At 42.7% G+C, this 27,297-nt stretch overlaps 2 protein-coding genes across 8 annotated transcripts; both read left to right on the top strand.

The window, feature by feature from the left end:
* The first annotated feature begins 91 nt into the window (after positions 1 to 91).
* On the top strand, positions 92 to 10,385 carry TRMT12 (tRNA methyltransferase 12 homolog). Of its 7 annotated transcripts, none has more exons than XR_004279600.1 (3): positions 92 to 1,590; positions 4,164 to 4,190; positions 9,725 to 10,385. XR_004279600.1 is itself a non-coding variant. In XM_032316207.1 (2 exons), exon 1 carries the CDS (start codon positions 238 to 240, stop codon positions 1,555 to 1,557), a length of 1,320 nt encoding a protein of 439 aa, XP_032172098.1. In that variant the 5' UTR covers positions 92 to 237; the 3' UTR covers positions 1,558 to 1,590; positions 9,725 to 10,385. The 7 variants fall into 7 exon arrangements, 4 of the variants coding, with proteins under 4 accessions (XP_032172098.1, XP_032172100.1, XP_032172096.1 ...); XR_004279599.1 differs by lacking the exon at positions 9,725 to 10,385 and adding an exon at positions 4,614 to 7,183; XM_032316207.1 differs by lacking the exon at positions 4,164 to 4,190.
* A 3,661-nt stretch (positions 10,386 to 14,046) lies between these two features.
* RNF139 (ring finger protein 139) lies at positions 14,047 to 26,880 on the top strand. Its single transcript, XM_032315979.1, has 2 exons — positions 14,047 to 14,631; positions 24,807 to 26,880. The coding sequence occupies exons 1-2, from the start codon at positions 14,451 to 14,453 to the stop codon at positions 26,618 to 26,620; spliced, it is 1,995 nt and encodes a 664-aa protein (XP_032171870.1). The 5' UTR covers positions 14,047 to 14,450; the 3' UTR covers positions 26,621 to 26,880.
* The last annotated feature ends 417 nt before the right edge of the window (positions 26,881 to 27,297 follow it).

Genomic DNA, 27,297 nt, shown 5'->3' on the forward strand with positions numbered 1-27,297 from the left:
AAGAGCAGAGTCAACCACAACAAAGATGGCGGCAGAGGCTTCATACGGCAACCGCGACGCTACCTGTCACCGAGAGCCTCAGTATTTAGTTCCGGCCTGCGCATTTGACGTCACTTCCGACACCGGTTCCGCGGCGTCTGCGCCGCTCGTCTGGTAGTCGCGGTCGTATGCTGAGCCGGGTGAGTGGAGTCTCCGGGAGTCTCGCGGAGGGGATCGCGGAGATGTGGGGGCAGCAACATGGAAAGGGAAGGTGGGAAGCCTGCGGCTGTTGTCGCGGTTGTGACTGAGCCTCGGTTTACCCAGCGATACAGGGAATATCTCGAGAAGCAGAAACTCCTGGACAGACGGCACCGTGTAGAGAAGATGCCGGATGGCACGGTGGCGCTGCCAGTGCGGGGAGAGACTCTCCCTGAGCAGCACCTGCACGAGCTGAGGGATCGTGTGGCTCCCGGCAGCACCTGTACAGTAACGCAGCTCCTGGATCCTGTCCCCTCAAAGAAGGCCCAGGGTTGCTCACCTGCCCAAAGGCTGTGTCTTGAAGTGAGTCGCTGGGTAGAGGGCCGGGGAGTGACGTGGTCAGCTGAGTTGGAGGCTGATTTGCCCCGATCTTGGCAACGACATGGCGACCTCTTGTTGCTGAGCGAGGACTGTTTCCAAGCCAAGCAGTGGAAACATCTGGAACCAGAACTCTGGGAGACTGTTGCGTCGGCACTTGGCGTCCGTCGTGTGGCCAAACGAGGGCGGGTATCCCCAGATGGCGCTCGAACGCCAGCAGTGACTCTGCTGCTGGGCGACCATGGCTGGGTAGAGCATGTGGATAATGGGATCCGGTATAAGTTTGACGTGACCCGGTGCATGTTCTCCTTCGGAAACATCACTGAGAAGCTTCGAGTGGCATCGCTGCCCTGTGCTGGAGAAGTGCTGGTGGATCTCTATGCAGGGATTGGTTATTTTACATTGCCCTTCCTCGTCCATGCTGGCGCTGCCTTCGTCCATGCCTGCGAGTGGAACCCCCACGCTGTAGCTGCGCTGAGAAAGAACCTTGATATCAATGGAGTGGCAGATCGGTGCAAAATACACTTTGGGGATAACAGAAAACTGAAGCTCTCAAACATTGCAGACCGGGTGAACCTGGGGCTGATTCCCAGTTCTGAAGAAGGCTGGCCCATTGCCTGCCAAGTGCTGCGGCACGATGCTGGGGGCATTTTGCATATCCACCAAAATGTGGAATCTTATCCAGGCAAGAACCATCAGCCTCCGGGAAGCAGTGAAATGGAGAAGGAACATTGGCCATATCCTCAGCAAATGATCACCAACCATTGTACAAATGGAGCAACCAGGGATTCTAGGGGGAAAAGGCTATCAGCAGCCACCAAACCAGAATGGCAGAGGTGGGCGGAATCTGCAGAAACTCGTCTTGCCACCCTTCTTCAGCAGGTGCATGGGACACCATGGAAGACACAAATCCTGCACATCCAGCCAGTGAAATCCTATGCTCCCCACGTGGATCACATAGTGTTGGATTTGGAATGCCGCCCCTGTCCTCTAGTTGGCTAGAGAAGGTGGATCCTGAGACACAAGGATCTACATGTGAGTGACCCATAAGTTTAGGCGGGGTTCTCACCTCTCTTTTCTCCTGGCAGCCTATTTTAATATTTTGTGTCCCTGAAAGCAGGCTCTAGATCAGTACAAGTCATCTTGTTTGTCTTCCATTATCACAATGAGAATGAACTGCATATCGGGGAGAAGCAGTATGGCTCCCTGAAATGAGGTCTGTACAGTGAATTCTGACCTCAGTCCTGTCTTACCTTGGTATGTGGTACCAGTATTCTTTTGGCCTTGGATTTCCTCACTTGCAAAATGAAGGTGTTTTATAGGCTATTGTCTAATAAGCAGTTGTACACAGGGCATTGGTTATTTTAGAGTGAAAGACATAGTGCTGTTTCCAAAATCACTCCAGCTACAGTGTGGAACACTGACCCGAGTGGGGCCAGGCTAGAAGCAGGGAGACCTTGGAGGAGGCTTCTGTGGCTGTCCAGGGAGGATATGGCCGTAGCTTGGACTAGGATGCTGGCAGTGGGAAGTGGATGTATTTGAGATACGAAATCGATGGGACTAAGCAGTACAGCCCAAATCAAAGCACTCAAATGGTGCAGCTTTGTTATGAAGGCTGACGAGATTAGGGAAGGAAGAGGTTAAGAATTGCTCTATTTATCACCTTCATTCCCTTTAGCATTTCTAAATGAGTGTTGGGGAAGACGTCTTATACATTAGGTTTGTTGTAGAAAAGAGGCTAAAAATGACTGCTTTAAATTATGGGGAAACTAGATTTCCAGCCTTAAGTTTATGCAATAAGCTAGTTTTGTTGTGTTTTGTTTTTTTAAGAGATTTTGAGAGAGCACATGAGCATGAGAGGTAGGGGGTGGGAAGGGGAGAAGGAGAAGGGGAAGCAGAGAGAGAAGCTGACTCCCTTCTGAGCAGGGAGCCCAATGCTGGGCTCCATCCCAGGACCCTGAGATCATGACCCAAGCCAAAATCAGGTGCTTGACTGACTGAGCCACTCAGGCATCCCTAAGCTACCTATTTTTAAAGTTTAAATTAAAATATTACATTTAACAGGGCTCAAACTCCCTTTTCATATTTTTTCTCTGGTGGACGTCAGGGCCAACATAAGGAGCTATATGCGACGTAAGATCTTCTGCAGAGTTTTTCACGCCTCACCTTATTTTATGGCTGTCTGCCAGCACCACTGTTTACCACTGGAACGACTAATTGCAGAGAACCACTGTTTACCTTTGGGATGACTAATTTTGAGAAGCACTTCAGAGCTTTGTTTTGGTGCACTTTGAAGCCATCTGGGCTTGTTTTCTTGATGAAGGAAACATAGGAAAGTGGCTTTATCGGGATTACAATTGTATGTCGCATTTGGCTGGCTGGGGTTGGGCTGGAGCTGCTTGCTCTTTGCTTTTAATAGCGTCAGGAACAACAGGATCGGTGAGCCTGTTGTGTATATGAACTGCGGATGCATTAGATACAGCCCAGTCTCTGAGGAGCTCACAACCTAGCAGCAGAAATAACACAAAAACTGAGAGACTTGGAATACATTAAGTACCATGTGAGTAATAGCATGACATAGAAGTGCGGAGGTGGAGAAGGAAAGTTCTGAGAATGGGGAAGTCTTCAGAGAGGTCGTGTCCGAACTCACTCTTAAAAACTGGGTAATATCTTGGGACGTGGAGTCAGGGTGATGCTAGTGGAAGGAGAAAAAAAAATGCAGGTGCAAAAAGCTTGCTCAGAAAATGTTTGGACATCGTCATTAGATCAATTTGGAAGAGAAGAAACAGTGAGAGATATGTTGAAGGCGGGGGTTGTTATAAGGATTAAAAAGAATAGTGTCTAGTACATAGTACACCCCCAGGAAATGTTAGCTATCATGTGATCCCACCACAGAAGGGGGCCTGATTGTTCCATCCCCACCCCACAGAGCAGCCTGCCTGTTTGCCTTAATCATCTCCTCTTCTACATATGGGGTTTCTTCTCACATGTGTGCCTGCAGCTTTTGAGCCTCAGACTAGAAATGCGATGCTGGGACTTGAGCCAAATATGGGGAGGAAGGAAGGCAGGGGAGAAGCAATGAGGAAGGTGAGTCAGGGAGCCACATGTCCAGGGGCTGAGGAGTCACCTGTCTGCCGCAAGCTATGGATAGGCTGCTGAAGTCAGACACATTGGAATGAATGCATTCACCCTGCGATAGACACATCAGGCCTTGAGGGTTTAGGGATACCAGAAGGTTGACGTGGGTTCTGTGTTCATGGAATTGAGGTTCAACTCATACACCTCCTGACTTCTGTCCCTTGTCCATGACCTTAGGCAGCCTCTCAAGATTCAGTTTCTCCATCTGTACATACGGGTGAACAACTTACATCTCCTGAAGGATACTCGTTAGCTTTCAGTGAGTTAACATACATAGACTCTCACCACCATGACTGGCACATAGGGGATACTTCATGCATTCAAGAGTCTGCATAGAGGGTAAACTACCATTTCCCAGTTTGGGTGTGAGGAACTGCTGTACATTTGCTTTAGTAGTTGAAGTAGAATGTCCTTATTTTGAAAAGCTACTCATTGATTAATTGGCATGTACTGTGTCCTTTCTCTGTTAGGCATTGTGATGAGGGCCAGAGACAGTGGTGAGTAAAGCCGAGTCCTGAGGGGTGCCTGGCTGGCTCAGTAGATAGGCTACACAACTCTTGATCTTAGGGTTATAAGTTCAAGTCCCATGTTGGGTGTGAAGAGGACTTAAAAATAAAAATCTTAAAAAACAAAACAAAACACCAAGCTGAGTCCTGCCCACACTAGGATCACTTCTGGTGACATGGACACAATGGTACTAAGTGCTGAGACAAATGGGTTTTTACAGGCAACACCCAGGGGAGGCAGCCGTCCATGCCTGGGGAAATGGGTTGGGGGCAGTGGAGAGTGTGCCTGGGAAGATGGGGGCAGGGATGCTTCAACTGAGAGTTAAAGAATGGGCCAGACTTACGTGTGGATGGAAGACAACAAGGGTCCCTGAAGCCTTGCCTCCACCTTGAGTGTGTCCATTTGCATTACAGTTTTCTCCGAGCACTTGCTGCATTGGCCGGCTCAGGAAGAGGCAGCTCATGGAACCAAGGAAAAAAGACTGAAAGGATCTGGAAGCTCATGGAGTGTTTGTCACCTCAGTCCAGGAATGTGTCCAGGCGCTGAAGGCTTCCGTTGTGAGCATCAGGATTAGTTGCCGGGTAACGCACTCACTTGATGGAGAGGCTGTGATTAAAAACCAGTAATGATAATTCTATTAAACTCCTCGACCGTGAGTTGCTTGGTTCATTAACTTCATAATTTTAGTAAATTATATGCATATGTTGATCTAGGAATATAACATACGCATTTTAAATAAGAAATTTAAAATGATGACAAACTAATAAATAGCATTTTTAATTCACTTTTCTCCCACATGACAAGCACCTGTGAGGAGAAACCTTATATATGTTACTCTGAACAGCCTCAGGGTGCAGCCAGTTCTCACTGGGCAAGCGTAAAACCGGTCATTTTCTTGGCCTCTGGTAGTTTCCTCTTGTGTGTGTGGTGTGTACTGGTCATTACTTGGCTGCTGCTTTAGGACAATGGTCAGCAGATGTCCGGAGTTGTCTGAAGCTCTCTCCACTTTGGCGTTCCACTCTCGGGACTCATTCCTGGGCTCCTGGGACTGGTCACTCCACACCTCTGGGAGTCTGCTGGGCTCCTGCTGGCTTCCCCATCAAGCCACAGCCCAGAAATTTTCTCCAGGCTGTAAGATGGAGCAAGTCAGTGGTTCACCTTGTGGGTTCGCATCTCACATGGGTGGCTGTCTGTTGCCTGTGTCCAGTGCCTCGAGGGGGCTTGTTCGTGGGTTTTGTGTAGCTTTTTTTTTTTTTTAACTATTTAGACATTTATAATAATTAACGTATAAATTTACTAGCTTTCACAACCATTGAAGAAATCCACTCTAGCAATAATAAATACATACAAGTACTTAAGCTGACATGAAATTTCAACATTAGCACTACTGTGCTGAGTATCCCTACCTATATTATAAACTGAATATAAAAATATTAACAGTAAATACAATGGCATCTTTCTGATTCGATATGATAATACCTGGCAGGTTACTTGATGAACAACCACATAATTTCAGAAAGGCCACAAACTGTCAGAATAGCTATTTGTCTCTCTGGCTTTTTAAAGGTCAAGGTTGAATCAAAGGCAAATAGAAAATAATGAATATGAAGTTAAAACTGTATTTTGGTACATACCCTAGCTGCACCACACACACACACCACATACACACCACACATGCATACCCACACACACACCACACGTATCATATTGTCTCCTAGATTGAACGCCCATGCAGTAAAGCTGCACGTACACCATTAGGTAGGTAGATACAGGTGGACAGACTGTCCTAGTTTCTCTTTTAGTAATTGAATTTTACTTTTTTAAATCAAAGCTATACATATGCATAGTTTCATAATTCCAATAAAGGTAACACAACTTTATGAATAAGACTACATTTCCACAATACCACAATGAAGCAGCTACAGCCTACAGCTCCTTTCCTCATTTTGGGGTCTACTTTCAACAATTTCAGCCGGACCATGTGTCAAAGTGAATTCAGGAACTAGCCAACATGTACCACCAGGAGCCATGAGGGTATGTATGGACCTGGGTCCCGAGAGCTGGCCAAGATGCAGTTCGCATTCGTGTAGGACTCCACTCTCCCATCATATTATGGTCTGAGGAGATCTAGACCATCAGAACATCCCACAGAGTATCACGCTAACCTACTGTATCTGTTGCATCATACTAATTAGGTCGGATAAAAAACTAGTGTATTGCACTCCAAAGATGGAAAATAATCACTAATAAACAGCAACCTGTTACAATAGTGACATTTTTAGGGCTGCTGGTCTGCTTGAATGCTAAGATAGCTCCTTTGCAGTAAAGAAGTTTTTCCATCTCTCCCAGTCATCAGTACTCCTCTACCAAGGAGGCACACCAACCTCTCTCTGCTTCTCTGTGGGAATTCAGAACTTGGGAATGCTGCTCTGACTCAGAGACTAGGTGACTTAGAAGGCTGCCAGTTTTCAGTGGGATCCACTGCACATAAAGGCTCTAAATCAGGTACAAGCTGCAGCATAGTTAGCTTTATTTCATGGGTCATTCAATCCAGGGGATTCTGTGGTATGAGTATCTGTGAGCCATGGGAGTTGATGGCGAGCCCCAATGGGAAAATCACAAGGTAGTCCTACGTAGACATCTGTAGCAAGGTCAGGCAATAAGCAGTGGAGAACCGTGTATCATCCAGAAACGGCTCTTGCATGCCAGTAGGCGTTGGTAGAGTCTGAGCATCTCTTGGGACATCAGGTAACCCTGTCGCCAGTGTTGCCCATCACAAGCTGAGTTTCACCAGACCCTTCAAATCAGTCCATCATTAGATGGAAGCGTCGCATGTGGGATGGATGACAAGGCCAGAGGAAATGAACAGGTGCACAGGCAGGTGGCCCAGACTCCTGTCATATTTATAACTCTTGCATCAGTGCCCTTCCCTCCGCTCACAGTCTTGGCCACTTGAGAGGCTCTTCGGGCTTGCTGATGAAGGACAGAAATGCGCAGCTAAATTCACTGATTGGTTTTCTTGGAATATGGGTGCGAACAAGAAACAGACTGCTGCCACCTGACAGCCCTCCTCAGAAGTGAGGGGAATCCTCCCAAAAGGCAAAATTGGCAGTGTTTCTGGTTGTCCACTTTGTATAGAAAGAGAAGTGGCCTGAAGTAAGAATTACCTTTATGACAAATGTCAGATATAGGTCGATGAGTTGATCAGGGACCTGGAGTGGGAAAGATTAGATCAGGGACAAGGAAGCCGGGAGAAGAGGTAGCGGACAAGTCTCCAGGATTGGATACATGAGTAAAGGTCTTTGTATTGCAGGGCCTACCGGAGACCTGAATCACGCAAGAGGAACTAAACAAATAAAAAGACTTCACCAGTTAATTTTAGCAGTTGTAGTCATGAGCTGCCCCAATAGCATAATGGCTCATGAATAAGGTCGGTTGAAGGATGTAGGTTAGCAAGATGCTAGCAGCATGGCCTCTACTCACAAAGGAGCCACCCCCTAGCATTCGGCACTGAGCCCTTGAAACAACACCCTCCCTCAAGGTAGCAAGTGGTTTACACTGGACTTCTGTCTTCTGTCGCAGAAGGGCAGTGATTCACCTTGATTAGAATCTTCCCATCTGCATGTATGAGTTCCTGCCCACAGGGTGTTGGCCAGCATCGCTATCCAAGGGTTTACAAGTGTTTGATCCATCAGTATGTATCCTACGTAATATTGCCTCCGACCTAGGGATCTGATTTACAGCAAAGGCGTTTCAGTGGACACATGGCCATGTGATTCACCAGTCCTATCCCATCCCAAAAAATGCTGGCCTGGTGGAGTGGTGGGAAAACTTTTTTTTTTTAAGAATTTTTATTTATTGGGGCGCCTGGGTGGCTCAGTGGGTTAAAGCCTCTGCCTTTGGCTCAGGTCATGATCCCAGGGTCCTGGGATCGAGCCCCGCATCAGGCTGTCCGCTCCGCGGAGAGCCTGCTTCCTCCTCTCTCTCTCTCTGCCTGCCTTTCTGCCTACTTGTGATCTCTGTCTGTCAAATAAATAAATAAAATCTTTAAAAAAAAAAAAGAATTTTTATTTATTTATTTATTTGACTAAGAGAGCACAAGCAGGCAGAGTAGCAGGGAGAGGGAGAGGGAAAAGCAGGTTCCTTGCTGAGCAAGGATCCTGATGTGGGACTCGATCCCAGGACCCTGGGAACATGACCTGAGCTGAAAGACAGTCGCTTACCCAACTGAGCCACTCAGGTGCGCCTGGAAAAACCTTTTGGAAAAAAAAACCCAAACCAAGGCTTGGAGATAATGCCTAGTGAATGAGGTGCCATCCGACAGGATGCAGTATACATTCTAAACCCCTATTACACAGTGCCATGTCCCGTATAGACAGAAAATGCACAGCTAGGAATGAAAGGGTAGAAATGGAATTCCTACTGTGGTGGGCTAAATGACGCCCCCCAAATATGGCCATGTCCTGTAAGTATGTTATCTTACATGGTAAAAGGGACTTCACAGATGTGATTAAAAATCTCAAAATGGGAGGAGGGTATCCTGGGTTATCCAGGTTGGCCCCCTAAAATCTCAGAGGTGCTTGGAAGAGGGAGGCAGTACGAAGAGGAGGAGCTGTGATGACTGAGGCAGGACGCAGCAATGTAAGGAAGGGGTCATGAGCCAAGGAATGCAGGCAGCTTCTGGAAACTGAAAAAGGCAGGGAAATGGATTCTTCCCCAGAACGCTTCAGGAGGAACAGAATTGTGGATGCCTTGATTCTAGTTTTCTGACATCCATAGCTGTGAGGGAATAAATTGAAATTGAAATCTTCACAGTACTGAATCTTCCATCTCGAAGCTTTTATTCTACTCGGTTGGGCGCAGCTCTGAAATGAGAAGTGACTATTAGGAGCCTGGACTATAGGATCCCATCGAGGGGGAAGGGTCCTGCCCTTCCCGTCCGTCAGTGGACTGCTATATCCGTCTTCTTTGGGCTCCCTGCCTCGCCGGATGTTTTTAACTTAGTGTTACTTGTATGCTGCCTCTCAGTATCTTGGCCCTCAGATTATTCTTGACCATCGCTTTACATAATTAACATATTTGAACCTATAACCTATTTACATTCTAACATAGATTACGTACTATGAATGTGATGATCACATATAACAATCCAAAATAACAAACAATATCTTAACAGTAGTCCTGAGCCATACACTCCAGAACCATTGCAGAATGTTGTTGTGTCGTGTTGTAAGGGTTCCCGTGAGGATATTCTCAAATCTGTTCACCATACTAATTACTGTTACATACTATATGTCATACTAAGTACTTAAAATATATTGTTTTAATTGGTGTAACCAGCATGAAAAATTACAGAGGATCAGATAGGCTCTGGAATCAAAAAATACCAGTTAGAATCCTGGCTCTGCCGCTGTTATTTTCTGTATCTTTCCACAGGTTTGTTGAGATTAAACTCAACATGCTTGCATGCTATGTCTTTCATACTTTATTCGGCAACATTAACCATCTTTTTTCTTTTTCCCAGGGGAGGATACTGATGACTAGAGAGTTAAGTACTCTGTCTCGAGACAGAGCACTAGCAAGAGGCAGAAGTGGGCAAGTATACGGCCAAGCACATAGTGCTCAGTGTCTATTACATGAATGAATGAACCAAAGTCGTCGGTGTATACTCAATATTGATTCCAAATGCCACTACATTTTCTTGTTTCCGTAACTGAACAACAGACTCTTCCTGTTCATTCGGCATTAACAAAACCAGAAGAATTGACTAGTTGCTGAATTTTGATGGATACATCTGAAATTTAATGAAATGAGGAAAACTATAAAATAATTTCAGGCCAGAAAGTACTTTTTTTAAGTAATTCCCAAGGTCTGCAAAAAAGTTATGGAACATATTTATCCCTTTCTGGGCTATCAGTTCCTACCCTTCCTACCAGCGTCAATGTCTTCCATTTGAAGTGAATATGTAACACGTTGGTGGGTGAGGGGAGTGGGTGGTTCTAAGTACCTGTCTCCTGCTGCTTTCTCCCAGTAAGGAAGCTGTATGTACCTGCCCTCTGGTACAGCTAGGGGAAGAAGATACATGGTCCAAGAAGCTCAACCAATTGCTTATCACTCTTGAAACTTGCAATCTTGAAAAATAATGAAAATAACCCTCTAATAAATTCCTTTTTTGCTCAAGACAACCCAGAATCAGTTGTGGCTCTCTGGAACAAAGACAGATGAAAAAATTCAAATGAGTTTTTACACATCCTACTTCCAAAGGCTTTTTAGAACAGCTAAAAGGCATTCAGCCATTAAAACCAAATGAACAGATTGTTATTTTTACACACAGGTAATTTATGTATATGGAGTATGCCTACATGATACACACACATCCTCCACACTGTTTTATGTGGATTCAATATAAATACACACCTGAGTTGTGCATCTTGAAGTTCAAGTCAGTGTAGAAACCAAGCAAAGATAAAATTCACTGAATTGCAGCTATTTCTATGAAAGCAGATTTAACTTCTTTTTTCTTGTTTTTTTTTTTTTTTTTTTTTTTCCCATGTGGTGGGTGCTAAAGAGGGATTTTGCTTTTTAGGAACTTAGCTTCTGTTCAGAAGATGACTAACACAGACATTTCCTGATACAGAACTGAGAAAACCTCTTGCAAAGCCAAGCAAACATAGCTAGTTTGTAAAAAACTATTCCTCTGAGATTTTCCCCATTGTTCCTTTGTTCCCATCATAGCATCTATTAAGTGGTATCGTCGTCATCAATTTTTTGGTAGTACAGGATATTTTTTGGTAGTATAGGAAGGGCATCCCTTCATCTTTACTTGCAGATGATTATTTCTCCTGACTTAACTGGACCCATAAAATGTAAGCAGGGACGCCTGGGTGGCTCAGTCGGTTAAGTGTCCGATTCTTGATTTTGGGTCTGGGTGATGGGATCTCAGGGTCGTGGGATCAAGCCCCGTGTCAGGCCTCCTTGCTGGGCATGTAGCCTGTTTAAGATTCTCTTTCTCCCATCGCTTCTCGGCCTTTTGGCTAAGATCAAGTGACGATTCTCTTTCTCCCTCTCCTTCTTTCTCTCTCACTTAAAAACAAAACAAAAAAACACCACGTAAGTGGGCAACTGGAGAAGCTCAGACATGATGAAACTGAACTTAAAACATAGACTTAAGAGATGCCAGATGTAAAGCAGAAGAGTGGATCCTGGTATAGGTAAAATCTTCTGAAAGCTTATGTTTTATGTTTAAAATTCCTAAGCTTTCTAAAAAAACTCAGTAATATACACTTAGTTTTAAGATAGTATTTTAAAGTACTTTGCCAGGATCTTATTAAAGTGTCATTTTATAGATAGGGAAAGTCAGATGGAGAATTTGAAGTCATGTAAGATAAGAATGGCCATACCACCACTCCTGAGAGCTCTGGGCCCAAATGGGATTTAGTTTGAATTAGAAATTCTTACACTAATGGTTGGTTAAGCATTTGCCTTCGGTTTGGGTTGTGGTCCAAGGGTCCTGAAATCGAGCCCCACCTCAAGGTCTCTGCTCAGCAGGAGTCTTCTCCCTCTCCCTCTGCCCCACACCACCCCCACACTGGCTCATACTTTCTCTCTCCCAAATAAATAAAATCTTTAAAAAAATTCTATACTAATAAAATTTGTGCATCAAATTAAGATGACAAACCATTAAAAAAATAAGGGCTGAGGCACTGTTAAAAGATTTTTATTGACTCTTTACTACATTTAACTTTTTGAATAAAAATTGGAGGAAAACCTGTGAATTATTTTATCCTTCATTATGCATTACCATAATGTAATGGTACTCGCCTGCCTTCTCTACCACAGTCCTGTTTTAACATTAATCCTTGTAGACTCTTTTCTCTGTAACAGCTTCTCTCTTTTTGTTTTAAATTGCAATCAAGGCAGAATAACAGGTGAATTGAGAAGCTAATTTGTGTCTCTGAGGTTTCCTATATAAACCTTAATAGTCCTCCCATCTTATCAAGTTTGGTTTCCTTTGGGAATTTAGTCAGAACCACAAGTTTATTCCCCAGATGTGCAATTTGGGAAAATTAACCTGGCAGAGGCAAACAGACTAGATAAGAAAAGTGGTCATAATAATTATAATGAGGATATTGTAGTTAATTAGGCAAATTGCAGTAGATCTTGGGTTAGGATAGTGGCAGTGACAATAGAAAAGAGACAAGTACAAGAGACTGTGAGGAAAGAATGGATCCAATGTGGCAGCAAACTGGCTGTGGGTGAGAAGAGAAAGGACTCAAAGATGCCTGAAGTTCTAAGCTTCAGATAGTCCTGCGTTCTCATCCCAAGTCTGACTCTTACTAGACAGTAACTACTTCAACAGTTTACTACTTAAACACATGCTTGGTGATTTTGATAACCCATCTAAGCCCCAGTTTCCTCCTCTCTAAAGCAGATACCTACCCAAAGAAGGCAGATAGCAAAGACTGAAGTAAAATGTATGGTGCCTACTACAAAGTAAGCACTAGGTAGATGCCAGTCATTATTAGTGGGGAATGACAGCAAAAAGTTAAAAACGGGAGACTGGAGTAAGGACTTTGGGTGTTAGTCAGTCATCCTACCACACATAACTCCACCCAGAGAACGGGGTGTTGAAGTTTTAGGATCGTCCCCTCTGGAGGGTTTTTAATAGAGGATAATCACTCCTATAGATCAATCCCTGATACGAATGGATAGCAGAACGCAGTTTGGGCTAGGAGGCCAAATGAGTGAGGTTTTCTTCCTGTTTTATCTCTCTCAAGACGGCTGGGTTAGTAAAGCCAAAAAAAAAAAAAAAAAAAAAAATCTTGTAGAGATTTGTAAAGAAGTGACCAAAGAAAAAGGGGTTTAGGCTTTCAGGGGTGGCAAACTTGTGGTAAGGTAAACGTATGGGGGAAACTAATGGAAAATAAGGCTTCCTTTAGTGAGGTTTGTGGGTCATTGAGAGTCTAAGAGTTGCCTTGGTAAGGGAGAGGGAGACACCTTTACAAGTGGAAGTTTATACGCTGCTCTTTAGACAAATGGTGGCAGTGAGGAGGGCGGGCAGGGATCTTAAAAAGTTGTTTAAGCTTCTACTGGTGTTCCTCAACTATCTTCTGCTCAAAATAATCCTTATGTCAAAGTGGCATATTTGGGGGTGGCATATTCTGATCCCCTACAAAAATTTGATTATGGCTTCTTCCCGGGGGAGGAAAGACGACTTGCTGGATGCTCTTACTCAAAGATTAGAAACACAGAGGCCTGGGTTCTGGCCCTTAAGTCAGCGGCCCTTAACACTGGCAAAATGCGGCCGACGAGTGCCCTCGGTTCTGTCCAATCGGGTAGAAGGTAGGAAAGGTGATGGCGAAGAGATGACGGATGATTTTCTGGGCAGCGGCCACCACACCTAGCCCAGTGCCACGTCGCGCGGCCGCGGCAGAAAGCGCGCTCAGCAACGCTGCAGCGGGGCCCCAGGCGGCCTCGCAGCTATTTCCCCGGGAATGTCCGCCGTCCCCCAGACCCCGCCTCCGGGTGCGGTGGAGTAGGTCTGGCGGGCGGCGCCCTTTGCGCTCCTCCTCCCAAGAAGCTCTGAACCACGTTTATGGGCTGTTTAATGGACTATAATAAAGCAGCTAATCACTCCCGCCCACGAAAGCAGGAGTCCCGCGCTCAGCCGACGCTGACACCGCCCCCGGCGAGGAAGCCACTCAGTCAAGGGGGCGCGGCTACCGGAGAGCGCCTGCGCCTAGGGTGGCGCCAAAGCCGCGAAGGTGGGCGGAAACCATAGCAACAGAGCGAGACGGTGGCTACACCGTGCGTGATGACGTTGTAGGGAGCGCCCCAAGCGCCGGATTATGATGCAATCAGAGGCGCGGGCCCCGCGGTCTCGCGTGACCGCGGGCGCAGCCTCCGGGCCTCCAAACAGCAGCAACGGCAGAGGCAGGCGGGCGAGGTCAAGATGGTGGCTCCGCGGGCGGGGGAGGTGTTGGAGGGAGGAGGAGCCAGACCTTAGCGGACCGGAAACACCGACACCCAGAGGCCTCCCGGGAGCCGCCGCCGCTGCCTCAGCCGCCGCCGCCTCCGCCGCCTGCTCCAGCTCGAGAGACGCGAGCGGGCGGCGGGGCGGGCCGTAAGGGAGCAGAGGAGGGAGGGCGGGGGCGGAGTCGCCCTCCTTAGCCCCCGCCCCTGGCCGCGGTCCCGGGCCCTGCCCCGCGCGGCCCTGCCCTGCTCGCCCAGCCCCGGTGTGGCAGCGGCTCATGGCGGCGGTGGGGCCCCCGCAGCAGCAGGTGCGGATGGCCCATCAGCAGGTCTGGGCGGCGCTCGAGGTGGCGCTCCGGGTGCCCTGCCTCTACATCATCGACGCCATCTTCAACTCCTACTACGATTCCAGCCAAAGCCGGTTCTGCATCGGGCTCCAGATCGTCCTCCGGCTCCTTGGTAAGGGGGAAAGGGGTAGCTTGCGTCCCGGGACGGCTTTGAGGGCCGAAACGTGCTGCAGGGAGCGGGCATCGCGCGCAGGCTGTGGGTCCTGTGTGCGTGTGTATGTGTGTGTGTGAGAGAGAGAGAGAGAGAGAGAACCGGTTTCTTCGCCAGTAGGGGAGTCTCTGCAGGTCGGGAGGGGGAAGAGATGACACTTGTCTCAGAGTTGACAGCGGAGCGGTCCTCCTAAAGTCAGCCTTCTGTTCATTTCTGCACCCGAGGTTGGGGAGAAAGCATGGGTGTGTGAGCATGCGGTGCTGTTTCTCTTGGGGAATGAGTGCTGGCTTGCCGCGTCTTACGCGACAGCCTTAGAAAAACAGCAGCTGTTTACCCCGATCTCGCCGTGTGACCTTGGACGTGAAGTGCCAAAGCCTGGGCCTCAGTTTACCCCTTTCCAAAATGCAGAGTACTCGTATGTTGTCAGTTCCCTATCCACGAGGTCCACATGATCGTGCAATGTCTGCAGTAAATGACATCCAAAAGAGACAGGGTTTTGAATGTCAGACCTTGAAACCATTACTAGAAGTGCTCATGAAGAAGGCGATACTTGGAACGAGTCCTAAAATTTTCCATGAATAGAGAGGTATTGAAAATGGCTATAGAAACGTGGCTAGAAAGTGATGAGACTTTTCCTAAAGAGTCTTCTGAAAATCAGCGTCTTTGTTGTATATGAATGGAGTGTTAAAAATATCTTATGTTTCGCTCCCAGTCTTCACTTGCATTACCAGAGCGAGAAGCATTTATGCATAAAAGACTTTTTTAAAGTAATTGAAACTTGGCAAATTTTGGTAATGAGGTCATTCTTGTGATTAGTTTTTCGTAGGCTTGTGATTTTGAAGTGTTACTGAGGAAGGGTAGATGATGAGCTCCTTACCAATCCTTTGTGAGTTAGGAGCCATCTGTTGCTTCTTTATTCCTTCTCCTCCCCCCTCAAAAAAGTTGAGTTTTGTTATTGGCAATAAATAACATTTTACATTTGCTTGGTACTTCACTTTTGTAAAGCATTTTCACTAACATAAACTTTAAATTAGTGTCCTTAGAGGTGGATTTTGTTACTCTAATTTTTTAAATGAGGAAACTGAGGGGCATAGAGGTTTAGTGTGTTTTGCTTTTGATATACAGCAATTAAATGGCTGTCAGAGCCTAGGCTTAAAAATCTGACATCAAGGGTGATTCACTTTCCTCCAGCTGCTTCCAGATACAGAAAGATAGTAGTGATCGTATGCTAGGTCTTTAACAGATGTAAAAGTGATGTTCTTTAGCGCAAGACTTCTCAGTTACCCACCAGCCACTTAATCCCAGTCATTCCTTATCACTGCAAAAGTGTGATGCCCTCCTTATTTGAGGGAGCTGTGTGATTTCACAGCCTGTGCAAATATGGAGTCATTATGTTCTACATCTGAAACTATTATGTTATGTGTCAGTTATACCTCAGCTTAAAAAGAAAGCATTCACTAGTTTTCATCTTTCATACTTAACGTATTTTGCTTAATTCTGGTAGTCATGGGGGGAAAGTGATTTTAGTTAAATAACGTTAAAGTAAAATTAATAAGGGGGACCTGTTGGGAAGGCATTTTATTTCTCCCAGTTAGAAACCACTCATCATGACCATAAATTAACAGGCAGTTCCTTATCTCAGTATAGTTACTTAGGGGTTCCAGCTGAGCCTGACGAACTGCCAGCCCTTTTCCCTGCCATACCCGCCCCCATTTGTTGATGATCTATACATGCAGGCAAAATCTATGCCAATTCTTGCTATGGAGAGAAATGGAGAAAAATTATCATTTCTATTCCTCAACTCCACAGGATGGGAAAGAGCTTGATAGAGAGACAACAGAAGCTAACAGACTTCTAGGGAACTACCAATTTTGGGATAACCGAAATGCTGCTTTAGAAAGTAACCGAATATAACATAGAGGAGATGGGGGGGATGACTTTCCTTGCTTCTCGTTTGAGAGGAGGTCATGATGGAGCCCCACCCCCCCAAAAAAAGAAAGAAAGAAAGAAGAAAAGAAACAGCTGTATTTACGAGGATTCATGGATTTACTGGCAAATAGTGTAGCCACTGCCTCGAATGTTCTTTTGGCCTGTGACTGTCTATCCTCTGACAGTCCCTTTGTGACCAGGTGCTTTAATGCAGTGCTCTCAGTTGAGCTGTAGGTTAAGGAGCTTTAAGGAAAAGGGAGTGTTTTCCTTAATTAAATCATTTGTAGTTTAAGAACACTTAACAGTAATTTTGGTATTTGTTTAATTTTTTTTGTAGTAAAATCATGGAAGTTTGTACTCAACAATTACAGTAGAATGTGACCTCAAGCAAGTTATTTAACCGCTCTGTACCTCTCTTTTCTTACCTTTACGTTTTTAAAGATGGGCAATAATTGTCTGTCATAAGGTGCTAAGGACAATAACTGAGTTAGGCTATAAGCTCTTAGAATAGTACCTGGGACCTAGTAAGGCTACTAAGTGTTAGCTCTTAATAAGCTTGATAACTTTAGAAAAATATTTCTGTACTTCTATTAAAACCACACTGGTACAGATATTTTGGTCTTCTGAAGGCTTCAGTGTAATTTTGGTGCTTTGTTCCCAGAATTTTTATTCACACTTTGTGAGAAATACAAAATATTTTCTAAATCTATTACCTGGACTTATACTGGTGTAGTTTGCTAATTATTCACATTTGTGAGAATGATAAAATTCTTTTTTTTTTTTTTTTAAGATTTACTTACTTATTTTAGAGAGAGAGCACAAGTGGGAGAGGGAGAGACCCCAGGTAGACTCCCCACTGAGTGTGGAGCCTAACATGGGGCTTGATTTCACGACCTTGAGATCATGACCTGAGCTGAAACCAAGAGTCAGACACTTTAACAGACTACACCACTCAGGGGCCCCGAGAATGATAAAATACTTAAAAACTGGTTTTGATGCTAAAAATTCACCCTGAATAAAAACAGATGTCTTCAGTGTTTGAGGTCCATTCGATGAGGCAGCTCTTGTTGTTATTGAAAGTGACAGGTTTGTGTGTAAAAGATACCAAAGGACAATTGAAATTAATTGTTCTGTACCTGGTGGTGGTGGTGGTTGTTGTTTTAAATAGTTGTAGACCTCAGTATTACTATATATAAGTCTCAAAACTTGTCAGTCTCATCTTTTTCTTTAAAATGAAATTGTAATAATGGAAATCTATCCTCTAAGTAAAAAGCATTACCAATTTTATATCTCATCTCTAAAGAATTTACTCCGCTGTCCCTACAAAAAAGTACTACCACTGCACTTTTGGTATCAAACTAATATAAGAATTTCAGCAGATCAGAATATAAAGGATCTCATTTTTGAGATCCAAATAAAATCAAATCATAATATATAGAGTATTTAAGAATATTAAGCTATTCTTAGGAGGTGTTAAATGCTAAATGAAATGCAACCCAGTGTAGCATACTGCTGAATTAACAAATCTAAATCCAAGGCAGAAAATACAAGCATGGGAGTTTGTTTTAATAGTATTACTCAGGTAATGATAATTCATTGAAGTGGAAAGGCCTTTTTTTTTTTTTTTTAAAGATTTTATTTATTTATTTGACAGAGATCACAAGGAGTGAGAGCAAAGCAGGCTCCCTGCCGAGCAGAGAGCCCAGTGCGGGACTCGATCCCAGGACCTTGAGATCATGACCTGAGCCGAAGGCAGCAGCTTAAACCACTGAGCCACCCAGGTGCCCCAGTGGAAAGGCCTTTCTAAACATACAAGAAAACCCCAAAATTAGAAGGGAAAATTTGATACATTCTAATAAAAATGAAAAAATTTTATGACAAACTTTTTTTTTTAACTTAAAAATGACAAACTGAGGGTACTGTTTGCATTGTATGGGATTGAATAAAAGTTTTACTGTCGTTAAGAAAAACTTATACTCCCAGAGAAAAATGGGCCCAGGATAAACAGTTCCCAATAAATGAAATGCAGATGGTCAGTAAGCAAAAGAAAAATAACTTGGCCTCAGTCAGAACACATTTGTTATCAGATTGGTGAAGAGTTCAACATTCAAATAAAAACCAGTTTGTCAGAGTTGTAGGGAAATGAGTAAAGTTTTACAATTTTGGTGTACAGTCACTCCTGTGTACAGGCATTGGGCCCTAGCTACTGAAATTCATCATACAGTTTTTGACTCAGTTCTTCTAAGAATTTGATCTAGAGACATAGCTGTACTTGTTCAAAGACTATGGGAAAGGACTTTCATTGCAGCATTATTGGTAATGACAAAATTAATATTGATTAAAAGGGGGCACCTGCGTGGCTCAGTAGGTTAAGCCTCTGCCTTCAGCTCAGATCATGATCTCAGGGTCCTGGGATCGAGGCCCGCTACGGGCTTTCTGCTCAGCAGGGAGCCTGCTCCCCCCACCACCCCTGCTTCTCTCTATGCCTGCCTCTCTGCCTATTTGTGATCTCTCTGTCATAAATAAATAAAAACTTAAAAAATATATTGATTAAAAGGGAACCTGTTCTTTGTATTACATTTAGACATACAATAATGAAGTTTGTGAAAAGAATGAGAGTTATTTTGGGTGCTGTAGAAAGAACCTAGAAAACCTTTGAAGTGAAAAAATATTGAAGCAGTAGTAATTTTGACACGATAGGGATAGATTAGGAATTCTCAACAATATGATTGACATTTTGGACTGGGTAATTCTTGGGGAGGCAGGGGGTGCTGTTTTCTGAATTGGAGGATTTTTAGCGGTGTCCTTGTCTTTACCGATTGCAGATCCGTCAGCACCCTTCTTCCCCCTTTTGTGATTGCTAAAAATGTCACTAGATACTTAGATATTGCCAAATGCTTGGTGTGGGGGTGGGGAGGTGGTGGTGGTGCAAAATCTGATCTTTGTTAAGAATCACTGAGACAGACAAACAGGCCAATAGCACAGAATGGAAAGCCCAGACATAGTGCACCCGTGTACCCAGAGAAACTTGATGGGTGTCAGAGGTAGAATTGAAGTATATAATTTGAGGTAAATATAGACTATTCAGGTAATGGTCATTTAGTTATATGGAAAATATTATACTGGATACTTAACCACCAACATATGAACAGTTCTAAGTGACTTAATAGCTGAATGTGAAGAACATAACTTTAAAATTTTTGGAAGAAAATATAAGAGAATATAGAGGGTATTTTTTAACCTGAGTAAGGGAGAAACTCTTTAAAAATATATGAAAGTTGGGGTGCCTGGATGGCTCAGTCTGTTAAGCATCTGCCTTTGGCTCAGATCATGATCCCTGAGTCCAGGGGTGGAGTCCGGCATCAGGCTTCTTGCTCATCGGGGAGCCTGCCTCTCCCTCTGCCTGCCCTTCACCCTGCTTATGCACTCTTGCTCGCTCTCTTGACAGGTAATCTTAAAAATATATATAAAAGTCAGGGCACCTGGGCAGCTCAGTCAGGTAAGCCTCTCACTGTTGATTTTGGCTCAGGTCATGATCTCAGGGTCCTGAGATTGTGCCCTGCATGGGGCTCAGCGCTGGGTGTGGAGCCTGCTTCAGTCTCTCTCTCCCCTTCCCACTGCCCCTCCGCCCCTCTAAAACACACACACACACACACACACACACACACACACACATTTTGAAAGTAAATTTATAAATAAAGATTGATAAATCCAACAATATTAAAATTAAAAAAATAAAAAACCTGAAAAGACCAGCCACATACTGGAGAAGATCCTTGCATTACAGCTAACAAAAAATTTGTAGTCAGAATATTTTAAGTGTCTACAATTCAAGAAGGAAATACAACTCCATAGATAAATGGACAAAAGATAAATTGGCAATTCAGAAAAAGAAACATGAATGGTCAATAAATTGGAAGATGCTCTCTTTGATAAGTAATCAGAAATGCATTTGCTTTTTTGTTGTTGTTGTTTTATAATTTTTTATTTTTTTATTAACATATAATGTATTATTAGCCCCAGGAAAGCATTTGTCTTTTAAAGGTAAAGAAAACTCCACTTTTACAATGTGATCCCCTTTGGTAAAAAGCAAAAAATAATGTGTTTATGAATATATATTTATACAAAACTGTGTTTATTCTTCCTCTAATACCTATAAGGTTTACTTTAAAAGATTATATTGAGATTTCTTTTTAATAAAAACATGTTGAAAATCTTAGAAGCAAAAACCCAAGATTTCTTATTGATAAAAGAGTTGGAATACTCTTTTTAACCCCAAATGAGACTTGGATAGAAAAGTTTTCTTTATGCTTTGGTATATTTATCAAGTATACCTGTAGATTAACATTTTCAGGATATTTACTCTGTCTACATTTCATTGCTGAGGGCTCCCTTTGGATTAAGGTAATCATAATATTTCTGTGCTGTTCTGTCTTTACTCCGTTAGGCATTTAAATGTTTTTCTGCAGTTTTTTTTAGATCATGTGTAAAAGGTATTTAAAGATATCTGGAGAGTTACAAATATTATGTCTTACTTCCTTTTAATTTTTAGTCCTAAGCTTCCAGACAAGGTTAAAGAAAGTACAAATGTATTTTACACATAAAGGGGTTAAATGCTTTGTTGTACACTGTGCCAGGGTAGTGTTTGTTTTGTTTGCTTATTTTTGGTAGTCAAATTGCAAAGGTCCTGAACTCTCCCATGAATTGAGTTCTGTGTATCTTCAAAGCTCCTGAATTGATTTTGACCCTTGCTTGATCCTACCCTGAAGACTTCAGTGAAACTCTGATCACGAGATGTGGAGAACTGGATCCCTGAAATACTGAAGTATTTTCAGTTACTTCTATTTTCCAGTGTCCCATGGTGGTTTTTCTTCATAAAGTAGCATTTATATATAGTTTTGATTGCTTCTTCAGATCACTCTTAAATCCTAATGAGAAACTCTACTGCTGGGCTTGATTTTCTTAGGCCTCTAGGATAAATACCAAGAGTTTTATATCTGAAGTTGTGAAAATGCAACATAGTGATGCTATTGGCAGTGCTCCCTAAGGGCCTTAAGGGGGAATGTTACTGGAGAGACTTGTTACTTGGTAAGTTGGCCACACAGAGGAACATGAGTATAAAAGAAAAATGTAAGAACCTTACCTACATGCAACTTTTGTGTAGGAATTAAAATAATTTTATACTATTCTTGAAATGTTTCATCATTATTATGTCTTGGGGTATAATGTTAACCAAGAGAAGAGTGGTATCTTCTTTTTTAATTCATTTTTTAAATTATTATTTTTATTCATTTATTCATCTCAGAGCATGAGCAGGGGGAGGCACAGAAGCAGACTCCTTGCTGACCTGGGAGTCCTACATGGGGCTCAGTTCCAGGACCTGAAGACCATGACCTGAGCTGAAGGCAGACACTTAACCATCTGAGCCACGCAGGCGCCCCAGAAAGAGTGATCTCTTATTGTTACTTGCTAGGATACATCAGACTATAGTCTCACTACATTGTCCTTCATCGCCTCCCCTTTCTTCCCTTTGATATATTTGCATGAAGCAAAAAAAAAATTATAAAAATACTTCTAAAAATCAAATCATTCAGTAGCTCAAGGAAAAAAGCTATTAGAATAAAAAGGGCTGGTTTATAAATTATAGTATTCATATTCACAGGTAAAGATGAATTTACCCCTTTGCGAACAGTTGAGAAAAATACTTTACAGTCCCTGTTTGATTTTCTTCTTATAAGTGGCATAAAATAGAACTGCAGTTATCTGGGTTTTGTTTTGACTTGTTTTCGGAGATTAAGTTTTGTTTCAGGAAAAATACTTTTGTTTTTCTAGGTGTTGAAAGCAAGATTACATATAGTGGCTGAGTTAGTCCCATTTCCTATTACCTTATGTGAAAGCGGTTTCTGAACTTCCGAAGACAGTTATTTTCTATTGCAAGGCGCATTCCGAGCTGCCAGCTCCTGGGGAGATTGTTCGCGGCCCATTTGCTCCAGGAATCAGGTGGTTCTTATGCAGAGACGCACGTGTCTTTCCGGTGGTTGTGTCCTTTTGTTCTTCTTTTCACAAATGACCTGACAGGTTGGCACAGGATAAATTTTAAGTTCAGGGCAAAGCCTTCAGTTGGAAGAACCCTTGTTTTTATATGCAATAGATTGTAAAATGCCTCCACCGTAATATGCAGTGTCTTTTTTTGATTACGTGCTGAAGCAAGGTGGAGAGGTGATGTTTCAGTTGGGGTCTGACCCTTTGCTGTCCTCCAAGCTCTGGTTTCTCAGCTTTGTCTTGGGTTTTCATAGGTTTCATTTTCTATGTGGGCTGTATTTTGTGCTTGCCTTTAAAAATATAATCCAGGATTCTACATTAACATTCCTCCATTGTTATTTCAATAAACAATGAAGTAATTTTTCTGTAGAATATTTTGGGATTCATAATGTGCAAGGTAGGATCCTCGCTGGCTGTCACAACGGGACATTATATAACAGAGTCGATGACCTCCTCAGATAACTATAAACTACAGTACAAGGTAGTGTACGAGTATTGGGCATTTCACTGAGTTCTGTTGGTAATTTCAAAGACCAGTAACTATCAGAGAGAACTGGTCTATCGGATGGGTAGGATTTGAACAGTCCAGGAGTTGGGAAGCAAAGAGGGGAATGTAAACATAGCTGCGGTTGTGGCAGAGAAAGGCATGGGGGTGTGTTGGAGAAAGTCTGGAGTGGTGCTGTGTGTGTGTTGGGAGGAATACCACATAGGAGCCTTGAGTGTTTGGACAAGGAATGTAGATTTTTGTTGATAGTGATTTCAGGGACTACTAATTTTGAGCAAAGAAATGTGGAAAAGCAGTTCGTATATAGAAGGGATTGTGGATAGATCTGGACAGGAGTTTTTAGAGTCTAGCTAGCTGGTTGGTGTCACTGAGAAGAGGGAGGTAACAGGTGTTAGTAGAATTGGCAAATAACTGTCAGAGTTTTAGGGTGCAGGGCTAGAGGTGCCATTAAGAGAATTATGGTGCCTTTACCTGCGATTGGAAATCTCAAGAGTTATTTGAAGTCAGGTTTTACAAATCTTGCGTGTTGTGGTTATAACGCAGAAGTGGAACCAGGTGAATATTTGGAGATCCTTTCCATATTGAAGCCTTGGGCGATAGTGTTCACTGTGATCACACAAACTTTGAGCACAAAGAAAGATGATGTTGAATGCACATCACACTGTATTCAGGAACTCCATTCGGGGGGGGGGGTACTTACTCCATTTTTTAAAACATGTTTCTGGTTTTCTGAATGTGACTTTTTGTAATTTGAAGAACAGTAAAAGGGGTTGACTATTTGTAGTAAGAGATACAGTAATGTACAGGAAAAAGAACTTGGATGATGTTTCTGAAATCTGTAGGAAAGTATATAGAGGGGGGGAAAAATCCCTGAATTTGGACCCATGGAAGAATGCACAGATTTTAAGGAGCAGGAAATATAAATGCCAGCCGGAGTTCACTATTTGAGAAAAAGAAGGCATAAGTTGTAAGTATAAAAGTTAAACTTGATCTCCTAAAGAACATTTTTAAGAAAAAGAAGTCTAAGATTAGGAACAAATATTTGCATTTTGCTTATTTTTGATGTTTTTTTTAAAGTAACGGAGTTGGTTTAAATATTCTTAGTACTTATGAAATTATAAAGGACATGTTCTTTCAAGATTTAAAAACTTGTTTAAATGTAGGTATCACTAACTAATCTTGAAGACAATTTAGTAATTTGGTTTCTGGATATATAGTACTACTTGAATTTGGAACTTAAAAGATAAGGAATAAGATTTTTTAAAATAGTATGATCTGTTCTTTTGAACTCTGACTTTACAAAACCTTTCTTGGCCTTTAAGCCTAAATTGCCTTGAGACATAATGCTCATAACTTTGAAAATATTGTATTTCCTAATTAAGGGAAAGGGGGTAACTGTTAGTACAAAAACATTCTTTAAAATGTTGCATTCAAGGGGCACCTGGGTGGCTCAGTCAGTTAAGGGTCTGCCTTTGGCTCAGGTCATGATCTTGGGGTCCTGGGATTGAGCCCCACATGAAGCTTCCTGCCCAACGGGGAGTCCACTTCTTTCTCCCTCCGCCCCTTCCCCCACTTGTGCTTGCACGCGTGCTCTCACAAATAAATAAAATCTTAAAAAAACGTTGCACTCAAATGACCTTTCTTTCCTTTTTTTTTTTAGGTATATTTGTATCCAGTATTGTTCTGATCTTGTCACAACGATCACTTTTCAAGTTTTACATGTACAGTTCAGCCTTTCTCTTAGCTGCAACTTCAGTGTTGGTAAATTATTATGCTTCTTTGCACATTGACTTCTATGGTGCCTACAACACATCAGCTTTCGGAATTGAGCTGCTTCCTCGAAAAGGGCCCTCGCTATGGATGGCACTCATCGTTCTACAGCTGACCTTAGGGATTGGATACATCACACTACTACAGATTCATTCCATCTACTCACAGTTAATTATTTTGGATCTCTTGGTTCCTGTAATAGGCTTAATCACAGAGCTGCCATTACATATCCGAGAGACTTTAGTTTTTACTTCTTCTTTGATTCTCACATTAAACACAGTGCTCGTCTTGGCAGTGAAACTTAAGTGGTTTTATTATTCTACACGGTATGTTTATCTTTTAGTGAGGCACATGTATCGAATTTACGGATTACAGTTATTAATGGAGGACACATGGAAGAGGATTCGTTTCCCAGATATCCTGAGAGTCTTTTGGCTAACAAGAATTACAGCTCAGGCTACAGTGTTGATGTACATTTTAAGGATGGCAAATGAAACGGATTCCTTCTTTATTTCTTGGGATGATTTCTGGGACCTCATTTGTAATCTTATAATTAGTGGATGTGATTCTACACTAACTGTACTGGGCATGAGTGCTGTAATTTCCTCAATAGCCCATTACTTGGGCCTTGGAATATTGGCCTTTATTGGATCAACTGAAGAAGATGACAGGCGGCTTGGCTTTGTAGCGCCTGTTCTCTTTTTTATTTTGGCTCTTCAGACTGGTTTAAGTGGGCTGAGACCAGAAGAGAGACTTATTCGCTTAAGTCGAAACATGTGCCTTTTATTAACTGCAGTCCTGCATTTCATCCACGGAATGACAGACCCTGTATTAATGTCTCTCAGTGCCTCTCATGTGTCATCCTTCCGTAGACATTTTCCTGTGCTCTTTGTCTCTGCTTGCCTGTTTATTCTTCCTGTTTTACTCAGTTACGTTCTTTGGCATCACTATGCACTAAATACGTGGTTGTTCGCAGTGACGGCCTTTTGCGTGGAACTCTGCTTAAAAGTAATCGTTTCTCTCACTGTGTATACATTATTCATGATTGATGGCTACTATAATGTCCTTTGGGAAAAGCTTGATGATTATGTCTACTATGTTCGTTCAACAGGCAATATTATTGAATTTATATTTGGAGTAGTAATGTTTGGAAATGGGGCTTACACTATGATGTTTGAGTCAGGAAGTAAAATTCGGGCTTGTATGATGTGTCTACATGCATATTTTAACATCTACTTACAAGCAAAAAATGGCTGGAAGACATTCATGAATCGTAGGACTGCTGTTAAGAAAATTAATTCACTTCCTGAAATAAAAGGGAGCCGCTTACAAGAGATAGACGATGTGTGTGCGATCTGCTATCATGAGTTCACAACATCTGCTCGCATCACACCGTGTAATCATTATTTCCACGCACTTTGCCTTCGGAAATGGCTGTACATCCAAGATACCTGTCCAATGTGCCATCAGAAAGTGTACATCGAAGATGATATTAAGGATAATTCAAATATCTCTAACAACAACGGATTTATTGCACCCAACGAAAATCCAGAGGAAGCTGTAAGAGATGCTGCTGCTGAATCCGACAGGGAACTGAATGAAGAGGACAGTACAGACTGTGACGATGATGCTCAAAGAGAAAGAAATGGAGTGATTCAGCACACAGGCCCAGCAGCTGAAGAACTTAATGATGATACTGATTAAAATAGCATTTACTAATCATTGAGGTTATTTGTTTAAAATTCAGTTCATCCAAAATGGAGTAATACGCTTCACTTCAGTGTGTAACCAAGCACAAAAACAGTATCCATGTTCAATCTGTGAATGGTTTTCCGTTTACTGTGATGTGCTACTGTAAATATACCTCTTTAATTACTTCTGGTCTCTTTGGTGACCTATTTAAATTTGTGTACATTATTGTACATAGAATAAAATGTTTTCACGTTTTTATGACAAAATTTGAACAAATAGCTTTTTAATAGATGTAATGATAATACAGTGCGTCAACTGTGCCAAAGATTCCTCAATGAAAGCATATAAAAGTATCTAACTCTGGACCGTAGTTTTTCTTTAAAGTGGGTGGGAAAATGGAAATGCAGGTTAGAGGAAACCACATTAAGCCAAGGAAATAATTTGGACCAGAGGATAAAAGCTGTATGTTGAGTATTTTAAAACAAAGGGGAAAACAGGCTTCCAGAAGAGAGGCTTTTTTGAAATTTGAATGTAGTGGTTGAGCTGGGTTCAAAAGTCATGATTCAGAGACTGTGTAAGAGTTGAGAAACAGGCTTTTATCAACTAAACTTTGGTATAAAAACCAGAATGTGCTAACTGTTTAATTTTGATGTAAATAAAACCAGTATATTTGTTGGCCATTCTGTTTA

This window comes from Mustela erminea, chromosome 16, assembly GCF_009829155.1.
Source record: "Mustela erminea isolate mMusErm1 chromosome 16, mMusErm1.Pri, whole genome shotgun sequence".
In the NCBI taxonomy this organism is placed as follows: Eukaryota; Metazoa; Chordata; class Mammalia; order Carnivora; family Mustelidae; genus Mustela; species Mustela erminea.

Excerpts from the sequence above, each read along its gene's own strand:
- TRMT12 (XM_032316207.1), top strand. The coding sequence starts at position 238 with ATGGAAAGGGAAGGTGGGAAGCCTGCGGCTGTTGTCGCGGTTGTGACT.
- RNF139 (XM_032315979.1), top strand. The coding sequence starts at position 14,451 with ATGGCGGCGGTGGGGCCCCCGCAGCAGCAGGTGCGGATGGCCCATCAG. Across the intron at positions 14,632-24,806 it reads GATCGTCCTCCGGCTCCTTG|GTATATTTGTATCCAGTATT; the intron begins GTAAGGGGGAAA and ends TTTTTTTTTTAG.